This window comes from Microcaecilia unicolor, chromosome 2, assembly GCF_901765095.1.
Source record: "Microcaecilia unicolor chromosome 2, aMicUni1.1, whole genome shotgun sequence".
Classification (NCBI taxonomy): Eukaryota; Metazoa; Chordata; class Amphibia; order Gymnophiona; family Siphonopidae; genus Microcaecilia; species Microcaecilia unicolor.
The window spans coordinates 179,005,657-179,032,634 of record NC_044032.1 but is presented as its reverse complement, the minus strand read 5'-3'; the positions used below and the strand labels follow the sequence as shown (position 1 = coordinate 179,032,634).

Sequence of the window (26,978 nt, the reverse complement as noted above, 5' to 3'; positions counted from 1 at the left end):
AAAACCTTCTTATTCTGTAAGGCAAATCTATCTGATACCTGCTCCAACATCCATATGACGACTATTCTGAAGTTAAGTCACGTCATTTGTGCTCTATCCCCTCTAATTCCTGGACTGACTAGTCTCTTCTTTAATTGCAATCTGTCCTTGAACTGTGTAGGTATAGGCGGAATACAAGAACTGGAATAATAATAATCCTTCATCCCCTCTCTCCCAGCCCCCTGCATTAGTAACAACCTATTCCTTCTCCCCCTCCCAGCCCCCTGCATCAGCCTCTCCCTTCTTTTGGCCTGTACCATCCCACTTGCTGCTCGTTGCTGCTTTGACAGCTCTGCAACTAGCAATGTGCGTGGGGGGGGGGGGGGGGGAAGATTTATATCATGAGAACCAGAAGTGCCTGTTCTTACATTTCAATGTTTTTTCTAGTGCCGGAGGTAGAGCCAATGAGACAGTAAGCAGCAAAGGAGTCTGTTGCAGTGGCTGGTTATAACCAAACCCACCAAATTTCCCTTTTAAGGAGGTTTTTGTTTGGTTATAATCAAAAATTAAAATCCCTAGCTTTAACCCACAAATCTGTGGTCAGGGAAACTGGAACTGAAATCATTTCTAAACAAGACTCTCACAAATAGCAAAGCAAAAGTAAGAGATTGCCACAGAGTTGCACCAGCTAGACACATGTTTTCTTTCAATGTTCAACCTACAACATTTATGTATGCATGCCTGTTCATGACAATCATTGTCAAGTGTCCTCCCTATAGTCAAAGATAAAAGTCGAGAAAACAAACAAATGTGTTCCCCATTTTACATCTATACCTATCTTTAAAAATTTATAGATGTGTGTGTGTGTGTATATATATATATGTATATATATATATACATACATACATACATATACACACACACAATTAAACAAGAGACAAGAGTGTGTCTTTAAAATTCCCAATTGAAAAGAGAGCAAGGTCAGAAGATGACCAAGGTGACATCTGTATGCAATGGTGTCAAGATTTAGGCATCCAATGCCATGCATCAAGATTCCATTATACTACTACTACTACTATTTAGCATTTCTATAGCGCTACAAGGCCTACGCAGCGCTGCACAAACATAGAAGAAAGACAGTCCCTGCTCAAAGAGCTTACAATATACAGCACTAGTGTAAGTCAGCATTGGTGCGTCTAAAGTTAGGCGCCAACAGTTACACCAAGTTAATGGCACTTGTAACTGTTGGTGCTTAATTGTGCCCTGAAGTGTGCATAAAACTTATATAAGCTATATGCATATCTCAGACATACACCCATGACCTGCCCATGTTTACACCCATCTTGCATTTACATGTTAAGTCATTTTGGCGCTATGTTCTAGAACAGCGCCTAGCACTTATGTGCATAATTGCCAACTAATGTTAAGTGCTATTATAGAATTACCCTTCAAGGTTTTAAATTAAGCTCATGTCACATAAGCCTAGCTATATAGTTCAGAATAACATTGCATTCACAGTTTGTGGACCTGTTAACCAAGTTCAACAGTTGACCACCACACTACTAAAACAGCAATATTGCTTCAACATGTCGTTACCTTTTGAGGATTCAGCTTGCCTAAAGTTATGTCCATGAAGTCTTGGTCAGAAAGGGTAAAGGATGTGTCTGCAGATCCCCGTGCAGCCCCCCGGTAAATCTCTCCAGATCCATTCTTCAAGTCAATGGCTGAGAAAGGAAAATCAATTTATTTTTCTTCCACTCCAAGTCAAAATAAGGATAAAACATTTTGGACACAGCTATAATATTTTGATGTTCCAGCCACAATCTTAAGTTAGCCAGCCATTTGTTATTAAACCTATTATTATTGCTATTATACAACCAGTAAAAATAATCTATAAAAATAATTTTATAAGAGCAATAATATTGTGCCCTATTCAACACAATGAGCCTAATATGAGCCTAACATATTCCAGTACTGATGAATATGAGCTATGACAGACAACAAACATGCATATAAGACCATACACATCCCAGGGAGCTTCTAATGTAGGTCAAATACAGATGATATATGATACATTGTAATATCACATGTATGCTATTGGCAGAAAAATAAGTATCTTCTGTGGTATGAATAACATTTCAAATGCACTGCAACACATGAGGACAAAGGCTAAGGCAGAGCTTCTGAAACTGTGGGATGAGATTGTAAATGTGGTCCTAAAACACAATATACAATACACGATTGGACAGCACAAACGGACTCCACACACTACCTCTCAGAATGGGATATAAGATGTAGACACATATTAGATGAAATAGCACCCTTATGAACAAGAACCTCACGCAGACGTAACTCAATACTGTGGTTCAATGAGGAACTGAAAATTAAAAACACAAGCAAGGAAATTGGAACGCGCATGGAAAAAAAAAAAGATGAATATACACTCAACGCATGGAAACTATTACAAAGAAAATACAAATACGCAATAAAACAGACCCAAAGATCATACTACAAAACTAAAATAGGGCCAGAATACAAAGACACGAAAAAACTATATCATCTCGTGAACAAATTACTAGACATAAAACCGGTCACCACAACCAATACTGACATCCCATCTGCAAACAACCTTGCTAAATACTTCAACGAAAAAATTGTAAATTTATGCAGTACACTACCTCAAGACAATACGGACATTGAAACCTTCATCAGTGAACTGGACCTACTCCCTGGTGAATACGCAGCGGACCGAATTTGGACAAACTTCGCTCTCCTCACCGCTGACACAGTTACCCAGGTGATCAAGAGGTACTCCAATAGCCAGTGTCAACTGGATACCTGTCCCAGTTACCTAATAAAATCTGCCCCATCGATTCATAACAGACATCACATCCCATTTAAACTTCATGCTTCAAACAAGGAACCTTCCCTACAGAAAAAGGCAACATCCTACTCACCCCAATACCAAAAGACACCAAGAAAAAAACAAATGACATCACCAGCTATCGTCCAGTAGCATCCATCCCACTGGTAGTCAAAATAATGGAAGGCCTGGAACCAAACAACTTAATGACTACATAGACAAATTCATAATATTACATAAATCACAATCTGGATTCTGCCCCCCTTACACAGCACTGAAACAGTACTACTTACCCTCTTTAACTAAATTCAAGCAGGAAATAGCAATAGGTAAAAGCATACTTCTATTACAATTTGACATGTCCAGTGCATTCGACATGGTGAATCATAATATATTACTAAGACTCCTAGACTACTTCGGAATCAGCGGAAACATACTCAAATGGATCAAGGGCTTCCTAACTACTAGAACCTATCAAATGAAAGCTAGCACAAACATATCATCACCTTGGCAACCAGACTGTGGAGTACCGCAAGGATCATCATTATCACCAATCCTTTTCAACCTCATGATAACCCCACTAGCCAAGTCCTTAGCCAGTCAAGGCCTTAACCCATTCATATATTTCTTCAACAAAGCCTACAATGAAAACCCAGAACTGTACTAATCCACCTCTTAAAACCCACCGTCTAAGAAAACCCATCATTTAATATACCTATTAAATTCCTTCCTTCTTCTCTCTACTTCTTCCCCTAATTAATCTCTGCGCAACAATAATTGTACCTGACATCCAGGATTAACTGTGTGTAACAAAACTATGTAAGCCACTTTGAGCCTGCAAATAGGTGGGATAAGGTGGGATACAAATGCAATAAATAATAATAATAATATATGCTGATGACATCACAATACATATCCCCTACAAACACAACCTGGCAGAAATCACCAATGAAATCAAGCTCAGTTTGAATATCATGGACTCATGGGCAAACGCATTCCAACTAAAACTCAACACAGAAAAAACACATGGTCTCATAATCTCATCACAATATTAACACATATAAACCCACAAACATAAAACACTCCAGGTTACACCCTTCCTATCGCAGACAGCCTGAAAATCCTCGGAGTAACAATCGACCAGAATCTCTTACTAGAGAATCAAGCAAAATCCACCATAAAGAAAATGTTCCACTCAATGTGGAAACTTAAACGCGTGAAACCATTCTTCCCGAGGGATATATTTTGCAACTTGATACAATCAATGGTACTAAGCCACGCAAACTACTGCAACGGAATCTACGCGGGCTGTAAAGAACAAATTATAAAGAAACTCCAGACCACACAAAACACAGCAGCCAGGCTTATATTTGGGAAATCACATTTTGAAAGCGCCAAACCCCTCCGAGAAAAACTGCACTGGCTCCCAATCAAAGAGTGTATTACTTTCAAAATCTGTTCCCTGGTCCATAAAATTATCTACGGCGAAGCCCAAGAATACATGATAGACCTCATAGACCTGCCAACCAGAAACACAACAAGATCAGCTCGAACACACCTTAATCTTCACTACCCAAATAACAAAGGACTCAAATACAAATCAACATATGCATCCAGCTTCTCCTATTTAAGCGCACAACTATGGAATGCACTGCCAAAAACAGTAAACACAACGTTCGACCACCTAAAGTTCTGGGAAAAAATAAAAACGCTCCTGTTCCAAAAGGCATACCCCACCAACCCAACATAAGAACCAGAGAACCTGCTACACAACAACCCCAAGAACGTAATGGAATCACCCCAACTCTCCCTCTTCCTACCTAATGTTTCACCAATGTATCTACCATATATGAACCCTATTCTACCACAACCACACCTTGTACTTGTGCACACTCTGTATTTGTTCAGACCTGAACCGGCGGTCGCTGCTACGGTACTATGTTAGTCATATTGAGCCTGCAAATAGGTGGGACAATGTGAGATACAAATGTAACAAATAATAAAATAAATAATAATAAAAACATGCCAATGGGGTCACAACCTAGGTGGGATCTCCATGGGTACATCATTATTCTTCATCTCCAGGGGGGTCACAAGTAGTAAGGCTCTTTGGTTTTTGCAAAACTAATTTACATATTTTGACAGATGCCATGCCCACTTCTGGTTGCTTCATCCAATCAGAATCTAGGATCCGCCCAAGCTATGCCTACTTGGCTTAAACCCCGCCCTGCCCCTCTTGATAATATCAATGGAAGTGACAGTCTGCCCAAAACACAACCCCTTTTCACAGGAAGTGACAATAACTACATTCATGCTACAACCCTTTTTCAAGATGGCAGTGACTAAGGGACACACAATCCAACATGGCAGCAACCATAGGGTCACTTCCTGTTTTACATTACTCGCTGCCATCTTGGATGAGTCACATGATGGGATGTGATATCTGTCACCGGAAACTGCCCCCTATAACTGTCTCTTCATGTTCAAGTGTACAGTGTACATCTAGTAGCACTATAGAAATGATAAGTAGTAGTAGTAGTAGTAGTACAACCTCAGATAACCATGTGCAGTTTGCACAGGCACTAGGAGTGTGCATGCTCAGTCAGGTTCCTATTCATTTTTTCCTGCCCTTAAAGTGCGTGTATATTTTATGGTTGACCGAATGAGGATAACTCAGTCTGCCCCTTCCCCAGCCGTTTGAGAACTTCACGGCTCGTTACCTCTTAGAAATGAAAGGATAATTCATGCCCCAATGATCAGAAGCAAACATGGGCATTAGAGGCCAACTGCTCCGTACTAGCACCCACATTTGCTCCAGCCAATGGCGAGCGAGTGTAACAATGAACTCACCAGCTCTGAATGCAATTAGCATGCAAATGCATGCTAAACAGGGCATTACCTATTCCTCCCCAATGCTCAGTGGGTAGTGCACCAAATATTGGCGCTGCTCTCACTGCAAACCCTATACCAGCTCAGAGCTGGCATTAGAGTTCGCAAAGCATTGGGGAGGAATGGGGAGCCCTGTCTAGGATGCATCTGCATGCATGCAGGCTCCCCAAAGCAATCAAGGATGCCCTAAGCTCCCAACCCCCCAGGACGGCAACACAGGGGTCACAGAAGGTCCAGTGGACCGCCAGTCCCCTAACCCCTCAATACCCAATAAAGAAGCCCTGGTGGCCCAAGTGGGCTGCCACCCCAATCCCCATCTTCCCTGGTGGTCTAGCAAAGCCCTCCCCCTCTGTCCCGTACCTTTTTGACAGAGGAAGGAGTAGCACACTCCCTCCTCACCCAGTGCCGCCTTCCCTCTCTCTACACTTCTTCCTCTTTCTGCAGCTCAACTCTGTTTTGTTTTTTTTTAGCTTCAGATTGAAAATCTCATTATCTCTGTTTCATTGGGACACACACACACACAGTTTCCCAGCTCCCCCCTCCTCCTCATTTCCTGAAAGGGCGATTTGATCAGTGTAGGAAGTAAACAAAAATACACTTTAAATGGTACACGTGCAAAAGAACTAGTGTGAGTAGTTAGACTGAACCATGTGATCTTTAAGCCTACTGAATTTTTAAACAGACCTAGACAGATGTGTTTTGTTTAAACCAATGCTGGCAGATCAACACAGCTCTCTCTATTACCAACAGAGTGAATAAACCATGCAAGTGCTGATTTTTTTCCCTCCTCTGTCCATCCCCTTTGCCTAGCTGGCAGCCTGGAATATGCTTTATTAATGCACCTTAATGCACATCTCCTCATTACCCCTTCTCCTCACCTCCTCCTCCTGTGTCCATCTGTCCCCTCTGCCTTTATGAATTTGAGCACAGGATACAACAAGCCTGGGCAGTCTGAACAGGGAAAAAAACACTCTGACAAGCCTACATGAGGCATAAAAGGGCATCATGTGACAATCAATCATAAACTGCTCCACGTTGTTGGTGCTTTCCCACATGCGACCCTGCTCCTTTTAAAATAGCAGGTCCAGAAACCCATACAAGATGAACAGGGATTCTTATGAAAATCCTATTAGACAGAGTCACATAGGGAAATCAGCCCCTATTGCTAGGTCAAAGACAAATTGGAGACATCTTTTTCTTCAAACCTCTTAATCTGGGATATCAGCAGTAGTTTCTTGTGATGGTGCAGAGCAGTATGTGTGTTTATTGTTATACATGTCTGTTACCATGTCTGCATTCAATTTCTAGTTAAAATGAAAGATCTTGTGTTTCCCGCCCTCCACTGGAAAGCCCATTACAGCAAAATCCACTCACCACCCTCCTTTCTCATAGTGCAGTTTTCTGAACTGTTTGTCTAGGCATGCCACACCAGATAAAGCAGAGCATCGCAGATCTCTTCCCCTCTCACTGCGTAAGCCCACACTCTGCAAATACCTCGTCCATGATGAGGGCAATTTAAATGTGAAAAATGGAACATTGTGAATCTGTGTAGTTGGACATTATCACAGCGTGTGTTGGTATAGAATTATCATGATTTTTAATAGAAGTCAAACAAAATAAAACATGGAAAAGAAAATAAGATGATACCTTTTTTATTGGACATAACTTAATACATTTCTTGATTAGCTTTCGAAGGTTGCCCTTCTTCGTCAGATCGGAAATAAGCAAATGTGCTAGCTGACTGTATATAAGTGAAAACATTCAAGCATTACTATGACAGTCTGACAGGGTGGGAGGATGGGGGTGGGTCGGAGGTATGCATGGGGACATCAAAGCATATCATTGATATTCTAACAGGATGGGTGTGGATAGGTGAGGGGTGGGGTGATCAACAGAGACATACAGCTTTATGGTTTATAATGGGCTAGGAACCCCAGGTCCTTGTTAAGTCCTTTCTGTTGGGTGTTAAAATATTCAATCATTCTGACTTCAAAGGTCTTAATGTATTAAGTTATGTCCAATAAAAAAGGTACCATCTTATTTTCTTTTCCATGTTTTATTTTGTTTGATTTCTATTGATAACCTTAAGAGTGGACTAACACGGCTACCACACTCCTCTACTTCATGATTTTTAAGAAGTGTTAATGTTAAAAAGTTCAATTAGTAACTTAATGATACAAAGAAAAAAATATTGAAATGCAGAAGTGTGCAGAAACCACTACACAAAACACTGGGTTTTACTCTCAAAAAATATATAGTGGAATTAGAAAAGGTACAGAGAAGGGCGACGAAAATGATAAAGGGAATGGGACGACTTCTCTATGAGGAAAGGATGAAGCATCTAGGGCTCCTTCAGCTTGGAGAAGAGACAGCTGAGGGCAGATATGATAGAGGACTATAAAAAAATGAGTGGAGTGGAATGAGTTGACGTGAATCATTTATTCTTTGCAAAAATTCTAGGACTAGGGGGCATGCGATGAAGCTACAAAGTAGTAAATTTAATATGAATTGGAGAAAATATTTCTTCACTCAACGTGTAATTAAACTCTGGAATTCGTTGCCAGAGAATGTAGTAAAGGCAGTTAGCTTAGCGGGGTTTAAAAAGGGTCTGGACAGCTTCCTAAAGGAAAAGTCCACAGACCAGTATTAAATTGACTTGGGAAAATCCACTGCTTATTTCTGGGATAAGCATCATAAAATGTATTGAGCTTTTCTGGTATCTTGCCAGGTATTTGTGACCTGGATTGGCCACTGTTGGAAACAGGATACTGGGCTTGATGGATCTTTGGTCTGTCCCAGTGTGGCAATACTTATGTACTTGCCTAGACTTTTCCCCTAGAAGCCGGGATGATCAGAGCAGGGCTATAGCAAACTCTTGTCCAAAATAACAGCTCCAAAACACATGTCCATATTTTATCTCTGCATGCCAAAAATAATACAGTGATAAATGCTGAGAGGATGACAAAAAGAGAAAGTGCTGTAACAATCCCGGAAAGAGGAGTCGGAACTTCCATCCACATATGTGCTTGTCTATAGACCTCCGACTCAGAGTGAGGAACTGAACAGGGATTTAGTCAAAGATGACAATGAAGAGAAAGGTGGTGATGCTGAGAATGTTTAATCTGCTAGATGTAGATTGGAGAGTCCCATCTGCAGAATCAGTAAGCAGTAGAGAGATCACAGATGCCCCATCCCAAGAGGGAAGGGGCAACATTGTATCTAATACTTTAAAATAAAAAAAGAGGAGAAAATGTGTCTAATGTCCATGTGGCTACCCATCACCCATCTGAGCACCAGTGATCATCAGATGGCATCATCTGATACAAAAGCTAGGACTGACATAAGTACACACAGGAAATCCAATACATTTACATTAACTTTCAAAAAAGGAAACTATGATAAAATGAGAAGAACTGTGAAAAGAAAACTCAGAGGAGCAGCTACGAAGGTCAAAAATTTACATCAGGCGTGGATGCTGTTCAAAAATACCATCCTGGAAGCCCAGGTCCAATATATTCCGTGTATTAAGAAAGGAGGAAGGAAGACCAAACGACAGCCGGCATGGTTAAAAAGTGAGGTGAAGGAAGCTATTAGAGCTTTAAAAAAAAATCCTTCAGAAAATGGAAGTGATGTCCAACTGAAAATAATAAGAAAAAGCATAAGGAATGGCAAGTTAAATGCAAAGCGCTGATAAGGAAGGCAAAGAGAGGCTTTGAAAAAAAAGACTACATTGGAGGCAAAAACATATAGTAAAAATTTCTTTGGTTATATTAAAAGCAAGAAGCTGGCAAAACAATTAGTTGACCGAGGGGTAAAAAGGGCAATCTGGGAAGACAAAGCCACAGCGGTGAGATTAAATGAACTCTTTGCTTCGATCGTCACCAAGGAAGATTTGGGAGAGATACCGATGTCAAAAATGGCATCAGTGACCTTGTGATCGGGATATTAAAAAGGAAATTTGGAACTATCCAAGAATGTAAGACATATAAAAAGAAAGTGGTGAGAGACTTTGACCTTTGAAACTCACTACCAGAAGTAATCTGGCTGCTTTTCTGTCACTTTCTTCCTTTAAAATATTTTTGTAGCACCAATCTGAAAAATGTTAGCAGTTTCTATGACGACACAAACCAGGAGTATCCAATGTGACCCATTTGAGATTTTTAGGAACATAAATGTTTACCTAATTAGCTAGCACTCTTGAGGCTCTGTTTACTAAGCTGTGCTGTAGGCGCACAAACTTTTTAGTGCGTGCTAACACTAGAGACACCCATAGGAATATAATGGGTGTCTCTATCGTTAGCGCGTGCTAAAAAGTTAGCGCGCCTACATTGTGGCTTAATAAACAGGGCTTTTGATTTTGAAGCATTGCAAAGCTATGTGGTGAATATGAAGTCAGTTTCAGATGAGATTCCAGATTTTTTTTTAAAGTATAAATCATGCTATAAGAGGCTAACCATGCAGCCCACTGTTGAAAAAACTTGGATGCCCCTGACATAATTCCACAAGCAGCATACATTAATAAATTCTGCATAATTCCTTTTACAGTCCATCAAATTGAATCTAACAGTGAACTAGACATTATAAAATACTATAAATAAAATAGTTATCGCTCATTGACCCCTTTCTTTTTCCCCTTCACCCCATCATTGTAAGGTAATCTATAATTCCTTTCTGTATTCAGATATCCTCTGCCTTTACCTGCTTATTTCATTCTGACCTGAAGAAGGGCGAGGGTAATGAATTTGATATACCGCCCTTCCATGATACAAGGGATTGTTCAGCTTGTGACAGTTAATCAAAAAAAATATTTTACATTAGTTCACTTTAAAAAAAAAAGTCACCTGATACATTTTTGTTGACCTTTATTTCAAAGTGATGAGTGGAATTGCAAAACATTGCAAGTTTTATACATTTCTGTCTGGAAAAAGTCTGCTTTTCCCCCTTAACATTTTGACTGTGAACTTTTATTTGATCTTTTTACTCTAATCTCCTATTATGTACTCTCTGCTGCTAAAAATGCCCTTTCATCTGTTAATCTTTCAACAGCAATCTGTTTAATGCAGTTTTAATTATTAGAACTTAGACTTTTAGTCTTGGAACTGTCTCGTATGCAAATGTACATTCATTTCTTATAAATGGTTACAAAGCATGTAGTATGTGAAAACTGATCTTGTGGTACGAGACATACTTTTCAAAGTATGTTTAAAAAAATTTACCTAAGGTGTGTGCTGTACATTTAGGCAAAAATGAGAGAAATTTAGCAAACAAAACGAGAAAGAGTCCCAATAAAGTGCCAGTAAACAACCACAATCAATTAAATCAGTACAGAGATGTCAATATATTTAGGTATGGAGCGGGATGAGAGTGCATTTACTAAATTTATGGGGATAAAAACAACTGTCGGGATCTTGGCAGGCTGTATAATATCCATCATCATGGCAACTGCTAAGAATTGGTTTCCTTGCCTTAAAAAAAAAAAAAAGTAACTATGATTTGTAAATACTGTACTTCTATTCCTTTCCGTTTCCTTCCTGTTACTTTTTTCCTCCAGGTTTCTATCCTAGTTTGTCCAATGTTACTGGCACAACCCTTCCTACCTACATCTGCTACTACTTTATTTCTTTTGCCGTCTACTGGCACCCCCCAACTGCCCGCAACAATTGCCACACCCACTTCTTGTCTGCTACTGCCTCAGATACTAGTCCAAATGCTGCATTTATAAGCTCCCCTTCTCCCACAGGTTCTTGTCTTAGTTTAATCTTGCTACATTATGCTGGCAGTAGCTGCAGTGGCGTTCCTAGGGGAGCGGACACCCGGGGCGGCGCCCCGCCCCCCGGGTGCAGCGACCCCCCCCCCCCCGGTTGCATGCCGCTGGGGGGGTGGTGCCGCAGCGCGCCTGCTGCAAGTTTACTACTAACTTTGCTCGTTCGCTGCAGCTTCCTCTGCCCCGGAACAGGAAGTAACCTGTTCCGGGGCAGAGGGAGCTGCAGCGAACGAGAGAAGTTAGCGAACTCTCGCAGCAGGCGCGCCGCGGCACCCCCCAGCGGCGTGCACCCGGGGCGGACCGCCCCCACCTTGGTACTCCACTGAGTAGCTGAACACATACAGAAGATATACTGTTCAGCACTACAGTGGCAACGTAGTAGAGGAAGATAAAGATCAAAATGGTCCATGTACTCTGCCTTGCTTGTTCACTTACTCTTAAATTATAATCATATTTTCACTTAATAAGTATGGTGGTTAGTACATTTATTGAGTTACTACATGCCTTTTTGTTTTTTCTTTTTTGGATTCTAAGGTGCCCTTTTACTAAAATGCATAAAACAGTTAACACATTAATCAGTGCATATTAACGGCTGCCACAGAAGCATAGTGACTGTTTCCTCGATGGTTTAGCATACGCTAATTTGATCGATAAGTGCATGTTGTGTTAGGGGGCGGGAACTAAGCAGGGCATCGATGGAGATCAGGCATAGATACCATACTGTAGTTAATGCAACTTCCTCAAACATCAAGATGGCAAAAATGGCCACTGTGCCTATGTGAGCTCCCATGGAAGCCAACATTTTGGATATGTCAAAGGGATCATTCTTAGGGGTATTTTTATGACAATTTGGGGCATGGCTCATGACCCTTTCCTGTAACATCAAAAGAGGCAGCAGTGGGTGTAGCTAAGGGAAGGACTTGAAACCAAGGTGAAAGCTGATCAGCTGAAATCTCTCCCCTCCTCCCCCCCCACAATTGGGTGGGCCTTAACCTGGAGGTAAACACTGATTGGCAGATTCCACTTTAAAGAGGACCTGACAACCTCTCTCTTTAAGGATCCCTATGGGGACTAAATCTATATTCCCACAGTCATGGCCCCTCTATTCGCTGACCTCCTGGGAGGTATGGTGTGGATGTCCTGGAATCACCTTACATCTATATCTCCTTCTCTGTCCCATCATTATGTAATTTTTCTCTCTCATCTCTTTCCTTCATTATTTATGATGAAATGTAAACCACTTAGAAAGGTTACTGATCGAGCAGTATAATAAACATAGAAGTTTGGAAATCTGTCAAAATTGTGCAAATTGTGCTTATAATTGAAAAAGAAAAACGCCTATATTGCGACCCAAATCGGGAGATAGACGTTTATCTCACAAAAACGAATAAAGCGGTATAATCGAAAGCCGAATTTGGACGTTTTCAACTGCACTCCGTCGCGGATGCGGACAAAGTTGATGGGGGCGTGTCAAAGGCGGAACTGGGGTGTGGTTATCGGCCGATCAGTGATAGGCGCCTTTCGCCGATAATGGAAAAAAATATGCGTTTTTAGCGAGAATTTAGGGCACTTTTCCTGGACCCTGTTTTTCCACGAATAGGGCCCCAAAAAGTGCCCTAAACGACCAGATGACCACTGGAGGGAGTCGGGGATGACCTCCCCTGACGCCCCCAGTGGTCACAAACCCCCTCCCACCACAAAAATATGCCGTTTCACAACTTTTTATGTTCACCCTCAAATGTCATACCTACCTCCCTGGCAGCAGTATGCAGGTCACTGGAGCAGTTATTAGGGGGTGCAGTGGACTTCAGGCAGGTGGACCCAGGCCCATCCCCCCCCCACCTGTTACACTTGTGCTGGTAAATGGGAGCCCTCCAAACCGCCCCCCCAAACCCACTGTACCCACATGTAGGTGCCCCCCTTCACCCCTTAGGGCTATAGTAATGGTGTAGACTTGTGGGCAGTGGGTTTTGAGGGGGATTTGGGGGGCTCAACACACAAGGGAAGGGTGCTATGCACCTGGGAGCTCTTTTACCTGTTTTTTTTTTTTTTGTAAAAGTGCCCCCTAGGGTGCCCGGTTGGTGTCCTGGCATGTGAGGGGGACCAGTGCACTACGACTCCTGGCCCCTCCCACGAACAAATGCCTTGGATTTATTCGTTTTTGAGCTGGGCGCTTTCATTTTCCATTATCGCTGAAAAACAAAAACGCCCAGCTCACAAATTGTCGAATAAAACATGGACGTCTATTTTTTCCCAAAATACGGTTCGGTCTGCCCCTTCACGGACCCGTTCTTGGAGATAAACGCCCATGGAGATAGACGTTTTCGTTCGATTATGCCCCTCTATGCAACTTAAACTACCTTCCCTGCTATTTTCAGACCAATTGAAACATCGCTACCTTCACGAAACAGAGAAATTTGACATAGGAGACAGGTTGAAACGTTCTTGCTGACTTCATAGGAACAAAGCCATACAATATTTTTTTCTTAAACATCTTAAAGCTCAATCTACTGCTTCCCCATGTTCCTTCCTTTAACACAGCCATTTCTCAACATGTCAATTTCAAGAATCTTATTTCTCATATCAAATGTCCTGCCAGAATGATCTACTAGGAAGCAGAAAACTGGCAGATATCTCATTGCTCATTTAAAATAATGCTGGAACAAGATATGCTTTGCCATTTCATCTTTGTTTTCTGAGTGATTTGTTTTTTTAGTCAAGTGATATTTTTTTTTTCATCACAAGGTAATGCAAAGCAGGATTTCATTGAGAACATAGTGGCTTTACAATAAAATCAAACTAACATCTCAAATAGCCCAATGTCTACTGCAAAGCAAATCATTTCCCACTAGTTACATAGTAACATACATACATAGTTAACGTGGAGGGGCATAATCGAAAGGGGCGCCCAAGTTTTCCTGAGGACGTCTTCGCAGAACGTCCTGGCGAAGGGGCGGGGAAACCCGTATTATCAAAACAAGATGGGCGTCTATCTTTTGTTTTGATAATACAGTTTGGGACGCCCAAATCACAACATTTAGGTCGACCTTAGAGATGGTCGTCCCCAATTTTCAGCGATAATGGAAACCGAGGACGCCCATCTCAGAAACGACCAAATCCAAGCCATTTGGTCGTGGAAGGAGTCAGCATCCATAGTGCACTGGTCCCCCTGATATGCCAAGACACCAACCGGGCACCCTAGGGGGCACTGCAGTGGATTTCAGAAATTGCTCCCAGGTGCATAGCTCCCTTACCTTGAGTGCTGAGCCCCCCAACCCCCCCCCCCCCCCCCCACACAAAACCTAGTACTGTACACCACTACCATAGCCCTTACGGATGAAGGGGAGCACCTACATGTGGGTACAGTGGGTTTGTGGTGGGTTTTGAAGGGCTCACATTTACCACCACAAGTGTAACAGTTAGGGGAGGGATGGGCCTGGGTCCACCTGCCTGAAGTGCACTGCACCCACTAAAACTGCTCCACAGACCTGCATACTGCTGTCATGGAGCTGGGTATGACATTTGAGGCTGGCAACAAATATTTAAAAAGGGGTTTTTTTGAGGGTGTGAGGGGTTTAGTGACCACTGGGGGAGTAAGGGGAGGACATCCCCAATTCCGTCCGGTGGTCATCTGGTCAGTTCAGGCACCTTTTTGAGGCTTGGTCATAAGAAAAAATGAACCAAGTAAAGTTACCCAAGTGCTCGTCAGGGACGCCCTTCTTTTTTCCATTATGGGTCGAGGACGCCCATGTGTTAGGCACGCCCAGCCCGCCTTCGCTACGCTTCCGACACGCCCCCGTGAACTTTGGCCATCCCCGCGATGGAAAGCAGTTGAGGATGGCCAAAATCAGCTTTCGATTATGCCGATTTGGGCGACCCTGGGAGAAGGACGCCCATCTCCCGATTTGTGTCGAAAGATGGGCGCCCTTCTCTTTCGAAAATAAGCCTGCTAGTAAACTGCATGGTCCATCCAGTCTGCCTAACAATATAAACTCATTACATTCGATACTTCACATGTATACCTGGTCTTGATTTGCCCTTGCCATTTTCAGGGCACAGACCGTAGAAGTGTGCCCTGCACCGACTGTGATCTAAAATTTCTGAAGTTAACATCGAAGCCCCTGAGCAGCTCCACTCCAGCCTATCCAAATCTATTCAGCTAAGATCAGGGCACAGAACGTAGAAGTCTACCCAGCACTGGCCTTGTTCTCCAACCTCTGAAGCTCCAATATTAATTTCCATCTATGGTTTCCCTTTATTTTCAAGCAAATGTGTGTTATTTTGATTTGCTAAAACTGATTTGTTTCTCGAACTGTAATATGCTGCACCTTTAAATACAAAAGGAAAACTCTTATGTCTATGTACTAAAATCATAGGAATGTTTCACTCCTTGCTTAATCCCTACAGGGACATCATTTTAGTTATAATTGGTTTTTCCAATGAATGGTTTGCAGCTGAAAAGCTAATTTCAAAAAAAAGAAAGCAAGTGGCTAGTAAGCAGAGACGAAACTCTCACAGGTACAACATATAAATTGCGGGATTGCTAGTTATCAAAACTATTTCATCTAGTGTCAGTTCTCTTCAACTGCTGCATTTATTCAGGGAACAATAATCAAGTTTTTAGTACGATAAATGCGTTTCCCTATGCAAAAATTGTTTATTAGCCACATTAATGAGGTGAAATCTTCAAAGTAAGCGCACAGGATATCATGTGTAATTTAATCCATGCTTAAAAGTGGTGGCTCAGAGTTAAGGGCAAAGAGCTGGAGTAAGAACACACATAGGGGGTTTAATTATTGCAGTTAACAACAATTTATAAGTGACTATTTTGTGAAAGCTAGGATCCAAAGAATTAAAAAAAAAAAACCACCATCCCCCAGATTCTATATATGGTGCCTAGAATTGCACAACGAAATATGGGTGTGCTCGAACTGTGTGCGCAAATTAATTGGCTGAGCCATTTAACATCAATATTTGGGTGCTAACAACCAAGTTAACTGGCATTCATTAAAATTTGTGCATGCATCTAGCTGCACGCTATTCTATAAGGCATGACACTCAACTCTAATAGTGTGTAACTCAAAAGCGGGCGTGGCCATGGGCATTGTCTGAGGTGTTTCGAAAAGTTACACGTCTCGTTACAGAATACTGCCTCAGCGCCTGACTTGGGCAACAGTATTTACATCATATTTCAGCAGGTGTAAGTCTGGTGCCTAAAGTTAGATGGAGGATTGGTGCAAAGACCGATTCTATAAAGGGCACGCATTCTTTACAGAGTCAGGCTTTGCGCTATTTTTTTCTAGCGCTGAAATTTGAACACCATTTATAGAATTCTTCCCCATATGCTTAGGTGTCATTGTAACTTACTAACTGAACAGACTATATTACTGTGTCGCAGAATCTGTGTTGTCACAGAGTTTGGACTCATGACCAAACCTTACAACTGTACATGCACCAACACTGTCCTACTGATCAACACAGTTTACAATCAAAATAATCAAAGTTTAACCATAACATTTCAGCAGATGTCCTGGTCACCAAACTGCCCGAGTGAAAAACACCAGCTAATTAGGTTTCTTTTTGCTAACAATCCCTTCTGCTCACACTGGTGCAGACTCAGAATGATACTGCTGGGTGGCACGTCACTATATAGTGGATGAACCTTCGCCTCATGGTAACTGCAGCTGTGCATGTAAGAAAGCTCTCACATTGATCTTGCATGTGAAATACCAGACTCTGCAGAATGGTAAGACTTCATGCTAGGATAATGGAAAGGATTTAGAGGGGTGAATGTCACAGTGATGACTGGGGATTAGGGGGAGTATTCAATGCTGCCAAAGAAGAAATCCACTGATCAGCCAATTAACATATGGAAGTTTTTTTCGCAAACACAATATACTTTTTATCTGATGAATGAGAACACTTCTATAGCATACATGCTGCCTTGAAACAGGATGTTAGTGAAACAGTCTATGTCAGACGGATAACCCCCGGCCGACGGCAGCATTTTCATCCATGAGTATTTCATTACATCTAAGATGTTATGAAGATATATGAAAATTTATTTAAAATCTATTTAAAACTGCCAAAATTGTTGGGGGGTGTTTATACACGAGACAAAAAAATTTATATAAAAAGATTAACAATCCACCATACCAATGACGAGGTTGGTGCATAAGGCTTACTGACAAAAGATTTGTGGGTCAGTGAGGTGGTGGAATATGTGATAAACTGTAAACCTATTTCAAATTATATGGTTATTTTATAACAAAGTAAACCCACAAAAAAATAGTTTGAAAAAAAGTTTTTTGCAGTACTCTCACCTGTTCAAATATTGGACAGCAGGCATCCATCAGTCATTGAAACTGTAAGCATCTTGGGTTTCCCAGCGCCATCTTTTGAGCCTGTGATGATGGTGTGAAGTTTTTTCTTCTCTTCCTGAAGCAGCAATATACTATTTGCGAAACGAGGCGCTCTTGTTGTGGAAGAAGAATTGCTTTTGAAATAATGATTATGTCCTATGTGAACCGACAGTGCACTGCGTAGTGTCGGAGGATGAGATCTGTGTCAAATACTGGAGGAAAAGACTCCTGTTGAGTCAAGTGAGGACGTCTGGCTTGCAAAGGAGCAGCGTTTTTCCAGCTAAGTGACTCTCTTTTTGGGTTATTGGGATTTTTGTTTGTGTTGCTCTTTGAAGTTTTGAATATGATCCATCCTGAACTTTTGTTGACTTTTTCTCTCACTCTTTGAGAAGTAAGCTTACTTGCATAGGTGGTGTTTCACTATAGGCAAGATCCACCATTTTTTGCTTGGTGTATCTTTACACATTTTTTGAGTATTAGATATATACATGTATTTTTGCATGTGCATTCAATGTGTTGTTTTTTATGTGGTGGAAAGAGTTTTTTTTTTTTTGTATCAGTAGTTTTTCTCCATGGTTTGGGAGTTTTTTGTACCGATTCTTTCTTTTTCTTCCACTTTACTTCATTGACCAATGATAATATCTTACTCCCACTTAAGATAGTTGTACATCTCTATAACTTTGGTATTTGTCCCTTATCAGGAGATTTGAGGTCTCGCTTGTTTAAAGGTGTCTTTATTTGAACAGGTGAGAGTACTGCAAAAAAAATTTTCAAACTATTTTTTTGTGGGTTTACTCAGTGTTTACATAGTTTGAAGTCCATTTAAGCAGAATAGATTTATTCTATAACATATGCATGTAAATTGCAACTCCGCATATGTGCTCAGGGAAAGCAGTAAGACAGGCGAATCTAACATAAAAGCATGAGCCAGTTTGTACCTTGTATATACTGTTAAGTGTGACCTAATTTTATAAACACTCACTTAGATGTCTAAACAGCTTTTTTAAGCAAGTAATTGGTTTATAAAATCACTCTCTTGAAGGGCAAAAAGGGTGCCGATTTGGAGCCTATTCTATAAAGTAAAGGAGGTGTCTACTTTCCATTCTTAGAATAGTAGCAGAACCAGTTATGGATGCATGTAGGTGTGTAGGCATGATCAAAAAGAAGAATAGAGGTTGGCCGAAGGACAATCCAACACAGGAGGTGGTGCTTAAAAGACGCTTTATTTGCTTCTTGGACAAAAGGGACCCGACACGGTACGTGTTTCAGCGTCAGAAGATGCCTGATTCGGGGGTCACAATAGTGTTCAAATGGATAAACCAAGCAGCCCAAAGGTATCTGCTCCATATCATGAACACTTATGCCAGCCACAGAGCTGCTGTAAATGCTCGCACCTAGATTCGGGAGCTACACGTATAACATAGTATTCTATAAGTTACGAATGTTAAATGTGCACTTTGCTCATCCTCCACCCACGTGAACGTCTACCTGCAAAGTACATTCTATACAAGATATGAATGCACTTACAGAATCGCTTGTATCTGCGTTATTGTCATTTATGTTTGTGTATGTTCATTAGAATACTGGCATTTATGTGCCACCTACTTCTATATAATTCCTTATAGAATTACCCCCTTGATGCCTGAAATGTATTAGTAATGCTAGAATAGACTCGTATATCATTTCATTCTTTTATTTGTCCCCTGCCATTATGCTAAAGGACATAAACTGTTGATACCAGGCCAATAAGCTCCAGAGCTCAGACTGTTTCTACTGCTGTCAATAGCTCCTGCTAACACAGTGGAGCAGAGCTGGGAAAAAGTGACCTGCCATAGATTAAAAGACAAGGCAGCATGGTCGAACAACAAATTTAATAATAGATGAGGCCTGGCAGGTAGGCCAAAGGAGAACTGTAAATACTGTTAACAAAAGCCTAGGAGACCTAAGCTATTTGTAGGCGTTGGTGAGGAAAGCCACAATTAAAAATGGAGACAGACATACGTCTACAATCATTAGTGTTAACCAAGAGTCCACAAAACAATAATGTGCCTTACAGAAGTTGAAGAAATGAAAAACAAGTGTATAGATCCACTGAAGTATTCATGGCATACAATATTAATCCTGTACTATATATTTACTTGATTAAATAAAAGAAACAGACAGGTTCCAGCACCTCTTACACAGGAGGCTAATTAATATGCTACTTTGTTTCAGGGGGAAAAAATGTTTTCTTGGTCATCCAACTGAAGCATTGTTTCTATAGTGATAGAAACAACAGAAAATGTCAGCAGTACCAGGTGTACCAAGCAATCTTTTTCTATCACCTGTATCTGTCTATTATAAAGTTAAAGATTCAGTTCAAACACAGAGTTTTTCACCCTTGCCCTGCCATTAAGACCCCTTTATGTTTATTGTGTCACTTGCTATACGCCTTTCAGAAATAACCAACCACCAAAGCAGCTTAAACCACTAAAATAAGGAAAGGGATAATGTGAGGGAGTCTATCGGATGCTACCACTTCCTTCATAGAGCCACCTCATAACCCATGGTCCCACCCAAGGGGGAAGTGACACAGGAGGGGTGAAGCCAGGAGGGCATGGTCCAGGAAGTATAAAAGCCTTATTTACCCTTCCCTCTCTTTAAAGGGACATACCTATGGAGGTCAGGGATTTCTGCTACCAGCGTCCACTGCTACTCTAGGAGTGGAGGAGTAGCCTAGTGGTTAAGGTGGTGGACTTTGGTCCTGGGGAACTGAGTTCGATTCCCGGCACAGGCAGCTCCTTGTGACTCTGGGCAAGTCACTTAACCCTCCATTGCCCGCCGAATTGAGCCTGCCATGAGTGGGAAAGTGCAGGGTACAAATGTAACAAAAATAAAAAAAAATTACTTTAGTGTGCTCCAACACAAGAGGGCAGTATACACACATTAATAGTTTTCCCCAAACCTCCTGTTAAGGCAGTGGTTCCCAAACCTGGTCCTGGAGGCACCTTAGCTAGTCAGGTTTTCAGTATATCTACAATGAATATTCATCAGATAGATCTGCACACAGTGAAGGCAGTGAATGCAAATCTCTCTCATATGGGTGTCCTAAAAATCTGACTGGCCGAGGTGCCTCCAGGACGAGGTTTGGGACTGTGAGCCTGTGACTAGAACCTTAAGTATTCCAGGCTCTTTTCCCTGTCACAAAATACTAGTAACAAACATGTAGCCACAATAATTACAAAACACAGTAATGATTAAGGGGAACCAAATCTTTGAAAGGCATGGGAGTTTCTCTTGTAGTTCTCAACTTAATTTTTCCATCACAAATATCCCAGAGTTTCTCTAACCATTCCTAATGAGAAACAGGGAGGTCTTGCTTCTAAAATGCAGTCAACATATATATGACAGACAAAAACAAACACTGAATTAAACATGACCTGCTTCCAACCATTTTGGAGCCAAGAATCATCACTGAAACACTAAGTGAGTCAGACACACCCGAGATGGATAAAATTGAGGTCTGTATGCTACGCAAGAAGTTTTGAGTAGCACAGCAAGGCTACTACTATATATCATCAAAAAACACCAATCAGGTGAAACTGCAACCAACAAAGGGAGTATCTAATCCTTTTAGCATAAAATAGGAACTTATTATTTCACTAAATTTTACTCATTTTTTTATATATGCCCATATCGCGGCCTGCCTCATCCGTTGCCATCAAGCTCTGCCTTCTCCGCCGCCACTCAGCTCCAGACCGCCGGCTTCCACCACCAATCAGCTGTACGTTGCCGTCTAAAACTCGGAGCTACGCTGTGTGGTGGTTGTTGTTCCTGTTCCTGCGCTGGAGTGGACCTATCCGGCTGCGACTTGGGAGGAGCGTCGTTTGCCCTGCTCCTTTGCCCTGGTCTTCGTTTCCCCTCCTTCTGCTGCTGTCATCCGTGGTCTCACTCACTCAGCACTCATCCAGAAGAGCTAAACGGCTTGGTGCAAAATATGAAGCTTCACCTGCTACAGTGACTCTTTATTGATTGTCATCAGTGCTCTCTTGTTCCAGGTGCTGCTCTACATCAGCCGGTTCACTGACCAGTTCCAGCACTTCACTTTTGCAGCCACCTGCTGCCTGCTTTTAAGCTGCTTGACTTTGGATTCTGCATTGGTTCAGTAGTGCAGTCCCTGCCATGCCCACCTCCCAGTTTCTCTCCATTCTCTATTTTGTCACTCTTATCCGTGCCTCCCTCACTTCACTCATATCTGACTGCAGTAACATTCCTGTGCTGGTCACTGCTCGGACAGCTACTAGACTTTCAAATCATCGCTCTACAGATACTCGTTCTGGCCACCACTCCAACGCTTTCCATCGGCTTGTCACACACCGCAGTTGCTCCCCCAGGGAAAATTACTTTAAGTATCTCTCCTGCTCGGTCAGTCATCCGGATCTGTACCTATCCGTCAAAGTGGGCTACATCAATGCAAGGTCAGTGGTTAACAAGCCGGAAACAATCTCGGACTGGCTCACCCAGGATAATCTCGATCTTCTCTTCATCACTGAAACGTGGACATGTGACTCTAAGGACCCTATTCTTGACCTCTGCCCCCCTGGCTTCAAAATCATACACTGGACTAGGCCGGGGAAAAGAGGTGGGGGCCTTGCCGTGATTTATCATTCGAGCCTCCGAGTTGACTCCCTAGATGAATCCATATCGCCCTGTCTGGAAATCGCTTCCATCAAGGTCCACAGCAGATCTCTCTAAGATTGTCTATGCTGTATTCTGTTCTACAGACCACCAAACAATTGGATTGCCTGTCAGGCCGAGTTCATGGACTTTATCTCTGCTTCCTGCACCAATTATTCCAACCTCCTTATTCTTGGCGACTTGAACCTACATTTAGAAAATCGGCACTCTCCCAACGCTAGTCAATGCCTGAGTTTCCTCAACCTCCTGGATCTTCATTATCCTGATCTGCATCTGACGCACTTCAAAGGTCACACCCTTGATCTCTTTGCTTTCAAGTTCCTTAATGACTCTGTCCTCTGTGTAGCAAATTCTGCATGGTCTGCCGTCCCTTGGACAGATCACTACCAACTAAGGTTTGCCATCCGCTGGCGGAAGACCAGCCATCCACTCCCCGAGGAGCCCACTACTTACTGTGCAAGAGGGGAAGTTGATCTGAAATCGTTTTGGAAACAAATTTATGGGTGCAACTGGCAAGCAAATGCAGACTCCTTTGATTACCTCACTCATTGGGAGAGCAGGTGTCAAGGCATCTTAGACAGTCTTGCCCCTTTGCAACTTAAATCCTCCTTCCACCGCAGATCTAAAACTTGGTTTACTCATGAACTTAAAGTGCTGAAGCAACAAACTAGAAGGCTGGAGAGAGCTTGGTTTAAGTCCAAAAGCGATCGCGCCCTATTAGCATGGAAGCATTCTTGTCACACTTACAAATATGCAATCAAACAAGCCAAGAGAGCTTTCTTCCATAAAAAATTCAAGCGGTTATGTTGGATGCAAGGAAGCTATTCCGTCAGGTGAATTCTCTTCTAGACATCACTCCTTTTACCTCACCAAGTGATGGTATGCCTTCAGTGTCCCAGTTGGCCAACTATTTCAGGGAAAAAATCCTTCTATGGTTCTTCGGAGGACAATTCTAGAAGAAGAGGGAACCATATCTGTCGCGGTCAATAAGGTGCAATGAGAATCATGGTTCCATGGTCGAATTTCAACTAAGTTTTTCCCACTACAGGTATCGGAGGATATGCATACAGAAGGCCTGTCCCCCAATGAAGGAGAAAGGCAATCTGATGCTAGTCTGTCATGGGCCTGAAGCCTGGAACAGAACTGAGGGACCTTGTGATTGAGCTGAGTAGCAAATGATCTACCGAGGGGGTGCCCCGCACTCGGAAGACCTTCCGGGCTACGCCCATATTGAGAGACAACTCATGTGGTTGCATTATCCTGCTCTGCTTGTCGGCTAGGCTGTTTATGCTCGCCAGATAGGTGGCTTGGAGAAACATGCAGTGACAGCGTGCCCAAAGCCACATCTGGACAGCTTCCTGACACAGAGGGTGATATCCATTGCTCCCCTGCCTGTTGGTGTAATACATCACAACCTGATTGTCTGTTTGAATTAGAATAATTTGGTGGGGCAGCCGGTCTCTGAAAGCCTTTAGAGCGTTCCATATCACTCAGAGCTCCAGGAGATTGATGTGAAGATTCGTTTCCTGAAGGGAAGCCCATCTACATGAGCTCCCCAACCTAGGAGAGAAGTATCCGTCGTCAGCACTTTCTGTGGCTGAGGAATTTTGAATGGGAGGCCCAAGGTCAAATTGTCCACCACTGAAGAGAGCGCACCAGCTCCGGTGACACTTGGATGACATCCTATAGGTTGTCCGTGGCTTGATACCACTGGGAAGCCAGGATCCATTCAGCAGACCTCATGTGGTGATTTGCCATGGGAGTAACAAACTGTGGAAGCCATATAGCCCAGTAATCTCAACATCTGCCGAGCTGTGACGTGCTGCAACGTCTGAACCTTGGAAACAAGGGAGTGAAGGGTGTCTGCACGCATCTCTGGAAGGTATGCCTGGACAGCCCTGGTATCAAACAGGGCTCCTATGAATTCCAATTGTTGAGCCGGATGGAGATGGGACTTGGGGTAGTTTACAAAGAACCCTAGTAGCTCCAGCACCCGAATAGTCATCCGCATGGACTCCCAAGCACCTTCCTCCGAGGTGCTCTTTACCAGCCAACTGTCGAGATAAGGGAACACATGGACTCCCAGTCTGCTTAGCAATGCTGCAACTACCAATAGACATTTTGTAAAAACCCTGGGGGCTGACACAAGTCCAAAAGGCAACAAGCTGTACTGAAAGTGATGTGTTCCCAGCCGAAATCGCATATACTTCCTGTGGGCTGGAAGTATCGGGATGTGAGTATATGCACCCTTCTAGTCCAGACAGTATAGCCAATCATTTTCTTGAATCATGGGAAGAAGGGTGCCCAGGGAAACCATCCTGAACTTTTCTCAGACTAGGAATTTGTTCAGAGCCCTTAGGTCTACGATGGGACGCATCCCCCCTGTCTTTTTCTGCACAAGGAAGTACCTGGAATAGAATCCCTGCCCTTCTTCCCAAGTCAGCCAACCAACTCCCTGGATCCCCCTTAGGTCAGCTCTACTCATCTTACAGTCTCTGTGAATTTGTGTGGTGCAGGAACTCCCACACAGTGAGTTTGGCCAGCCAAGAATTCCTGCACTACAAGGCACAAACTCAGAGACAAGAGTGGTGCAGGGAAGACACTCATGTTCCGACAGCAACAGAAGTGGTAGCAGAAATAAAATAACCCCCAAGGACTAGGGATCTGTCAAGCACTGAGATTAATTCATGCTACCATCTGAGCTGTAAGCTGAGGACTGTCCCTTCTTGGCCTTCAGGCTGGGACTGTGAATCTACATATGAGGGAGAGGGTTTAACATCCTATCACCTAAACCCGCTGGAGATATGAAACTGCTTGGACTCTGGCCAAAGCCAGAGGATTATGCCTCAACTTAAAAAATAAAAATATTTGATCTCATGCCACATAAAAAAAAGAAAACAATAAAGAACATTGCAAAAATGAATTTATGTGATGACTTACTCCACTGTGCTGTGGTCTTTCCATTTTTGGTGATGTCCCACTGAAAGATGGCATTTACTTTCTTTACCAACTGATTTCCAACCTCTTTCAAGCGACGACCAATTTCTTCAAAGACAAGATCACTCTGCAGCCCAGAATCCTGACATACATATAAGAGAATTTAAACAAACGTCAATCTCAGTTAATTTGCAGTGATACAACAGGGGATAGTATGGTATTCTCATCTACTGACTGCTATGCTTGACTCCTCTGGAAAAAAAGAAAAAATGAAGACACCACGGCCTTACGTCCAGGCAAATAATGTGGTCACTGGGACATTGTGCAACAACAAATTGAAGAAGCACAGCTTGTCTGGTCATAGAATGGAACATTGTTCCAGAAAACAAAAGGGCTCAGCTACATAACTAGCGGGGGTCATTGGGAACATTTCTGCACATATTGTACTGCCCATAACTAGCATCTTGACCAGGAACAAATCTTATTTTGGCATGAATGGTCACTCTGCACTGCTGCACAGTACTGTATCTGATACTCATTTACAGAATCAATCCTAAAGGATTGAATTTCCAGTGGTCTGTATCAGGACAAAGTCCAAGCAAACATTTCACCCACAGGCCTTGCTCTGATTTTCAAAGGGCATGGACTTGTCTACTTTACTGTTTATACTATACATGGTTTTATATTCCACTAACTTTCCTAAAAGATTGTAAGCGGATAACAATATTAACTCCACCAGTCAAGGAAAACTATAGATTTCATCAAATTAGATCTTGTATCATAATCTCATTTACCCTAAAATCCATCACACTAAACAGCAATGTTTTCAATATGCTTCTAAAAGTATAGTAAGTTGAAAACTCACACGAGGACAAAGCTCCCCTGGTTCCTTGAACCAACTTTACTCTGCAGGTAGATTTTGTTTTGGAAAAGTACAGGCAAAAATTTGAAAATGCCATCTACATCTTTACTCCCCCTACCACCACCACCTCCAAGGAATGGCTCCTCACCATGCAGCTAAAATTTAACTCATTACCTTTTAGCTGCATCGAGGGAGCTGATTTTTCAGGCAGCTGATTAACACAACTAAATTGCTTTCTGCCCATGTCAAATCACTTTGAACATTGCCCACTGAGATACCTATTTCAGGATTCAATGTCCAAGCTCGGATGCCTACACACTACTAATGCATCAGAACAGATAAAGCGATTTTAAAGACAACAATCTCAGGTCACTCACTATGCCAGTCTTTTTACTGTGATACTGATGTCTCCTTAAAGAACTCTTAACACACAAATTATCTGCAAATACCACTGTTCTGTCGCAGTTTCCCACACATCAGCATTCAAAAGTGACAGTAAGAGGTTTTTGGCTAATGGAACATGCCATGAGATCTGAGGAGAACAAGCTGGTTACAATTTTCACTTCATGGGAAACACTGCCGCACAGAAAGAATTCCACTGGCTTCTTTTTAAATTTCTGTCAGGACATACATTGATTCACCTTA

At 42.2% G+C, this 26,978-nt stretch overlaps 1 protein-coding gene across 1 annotated transcript in view; it reads right to left on the bottom strand.

The window, feature by feature from the left end:
• Positions 1–26,978, bottom strand: part of LOC115463217 (peroxisomal multifunctional enzyme type 2-like) — a 204,254-nt gene that overhangs the window by 1,036 nt on the left and 176,240 nt on the right. The window contains exons 22-23 of the mRNA XM_030193529.1: positions 25,475–25,613; positions 1,576–1,703 (exon numbers count right to left, since the gene is read on the bottom strand). Coding sequence (XP_030049389.1) covers positions 1,576–1,703; positions 25,475–25,613 — 267 coding nt within the window. The remainder of the gene's footprint in view (positions 1–1,575; positions 1,704–25,474; positions 25,614–26,978) is intronic.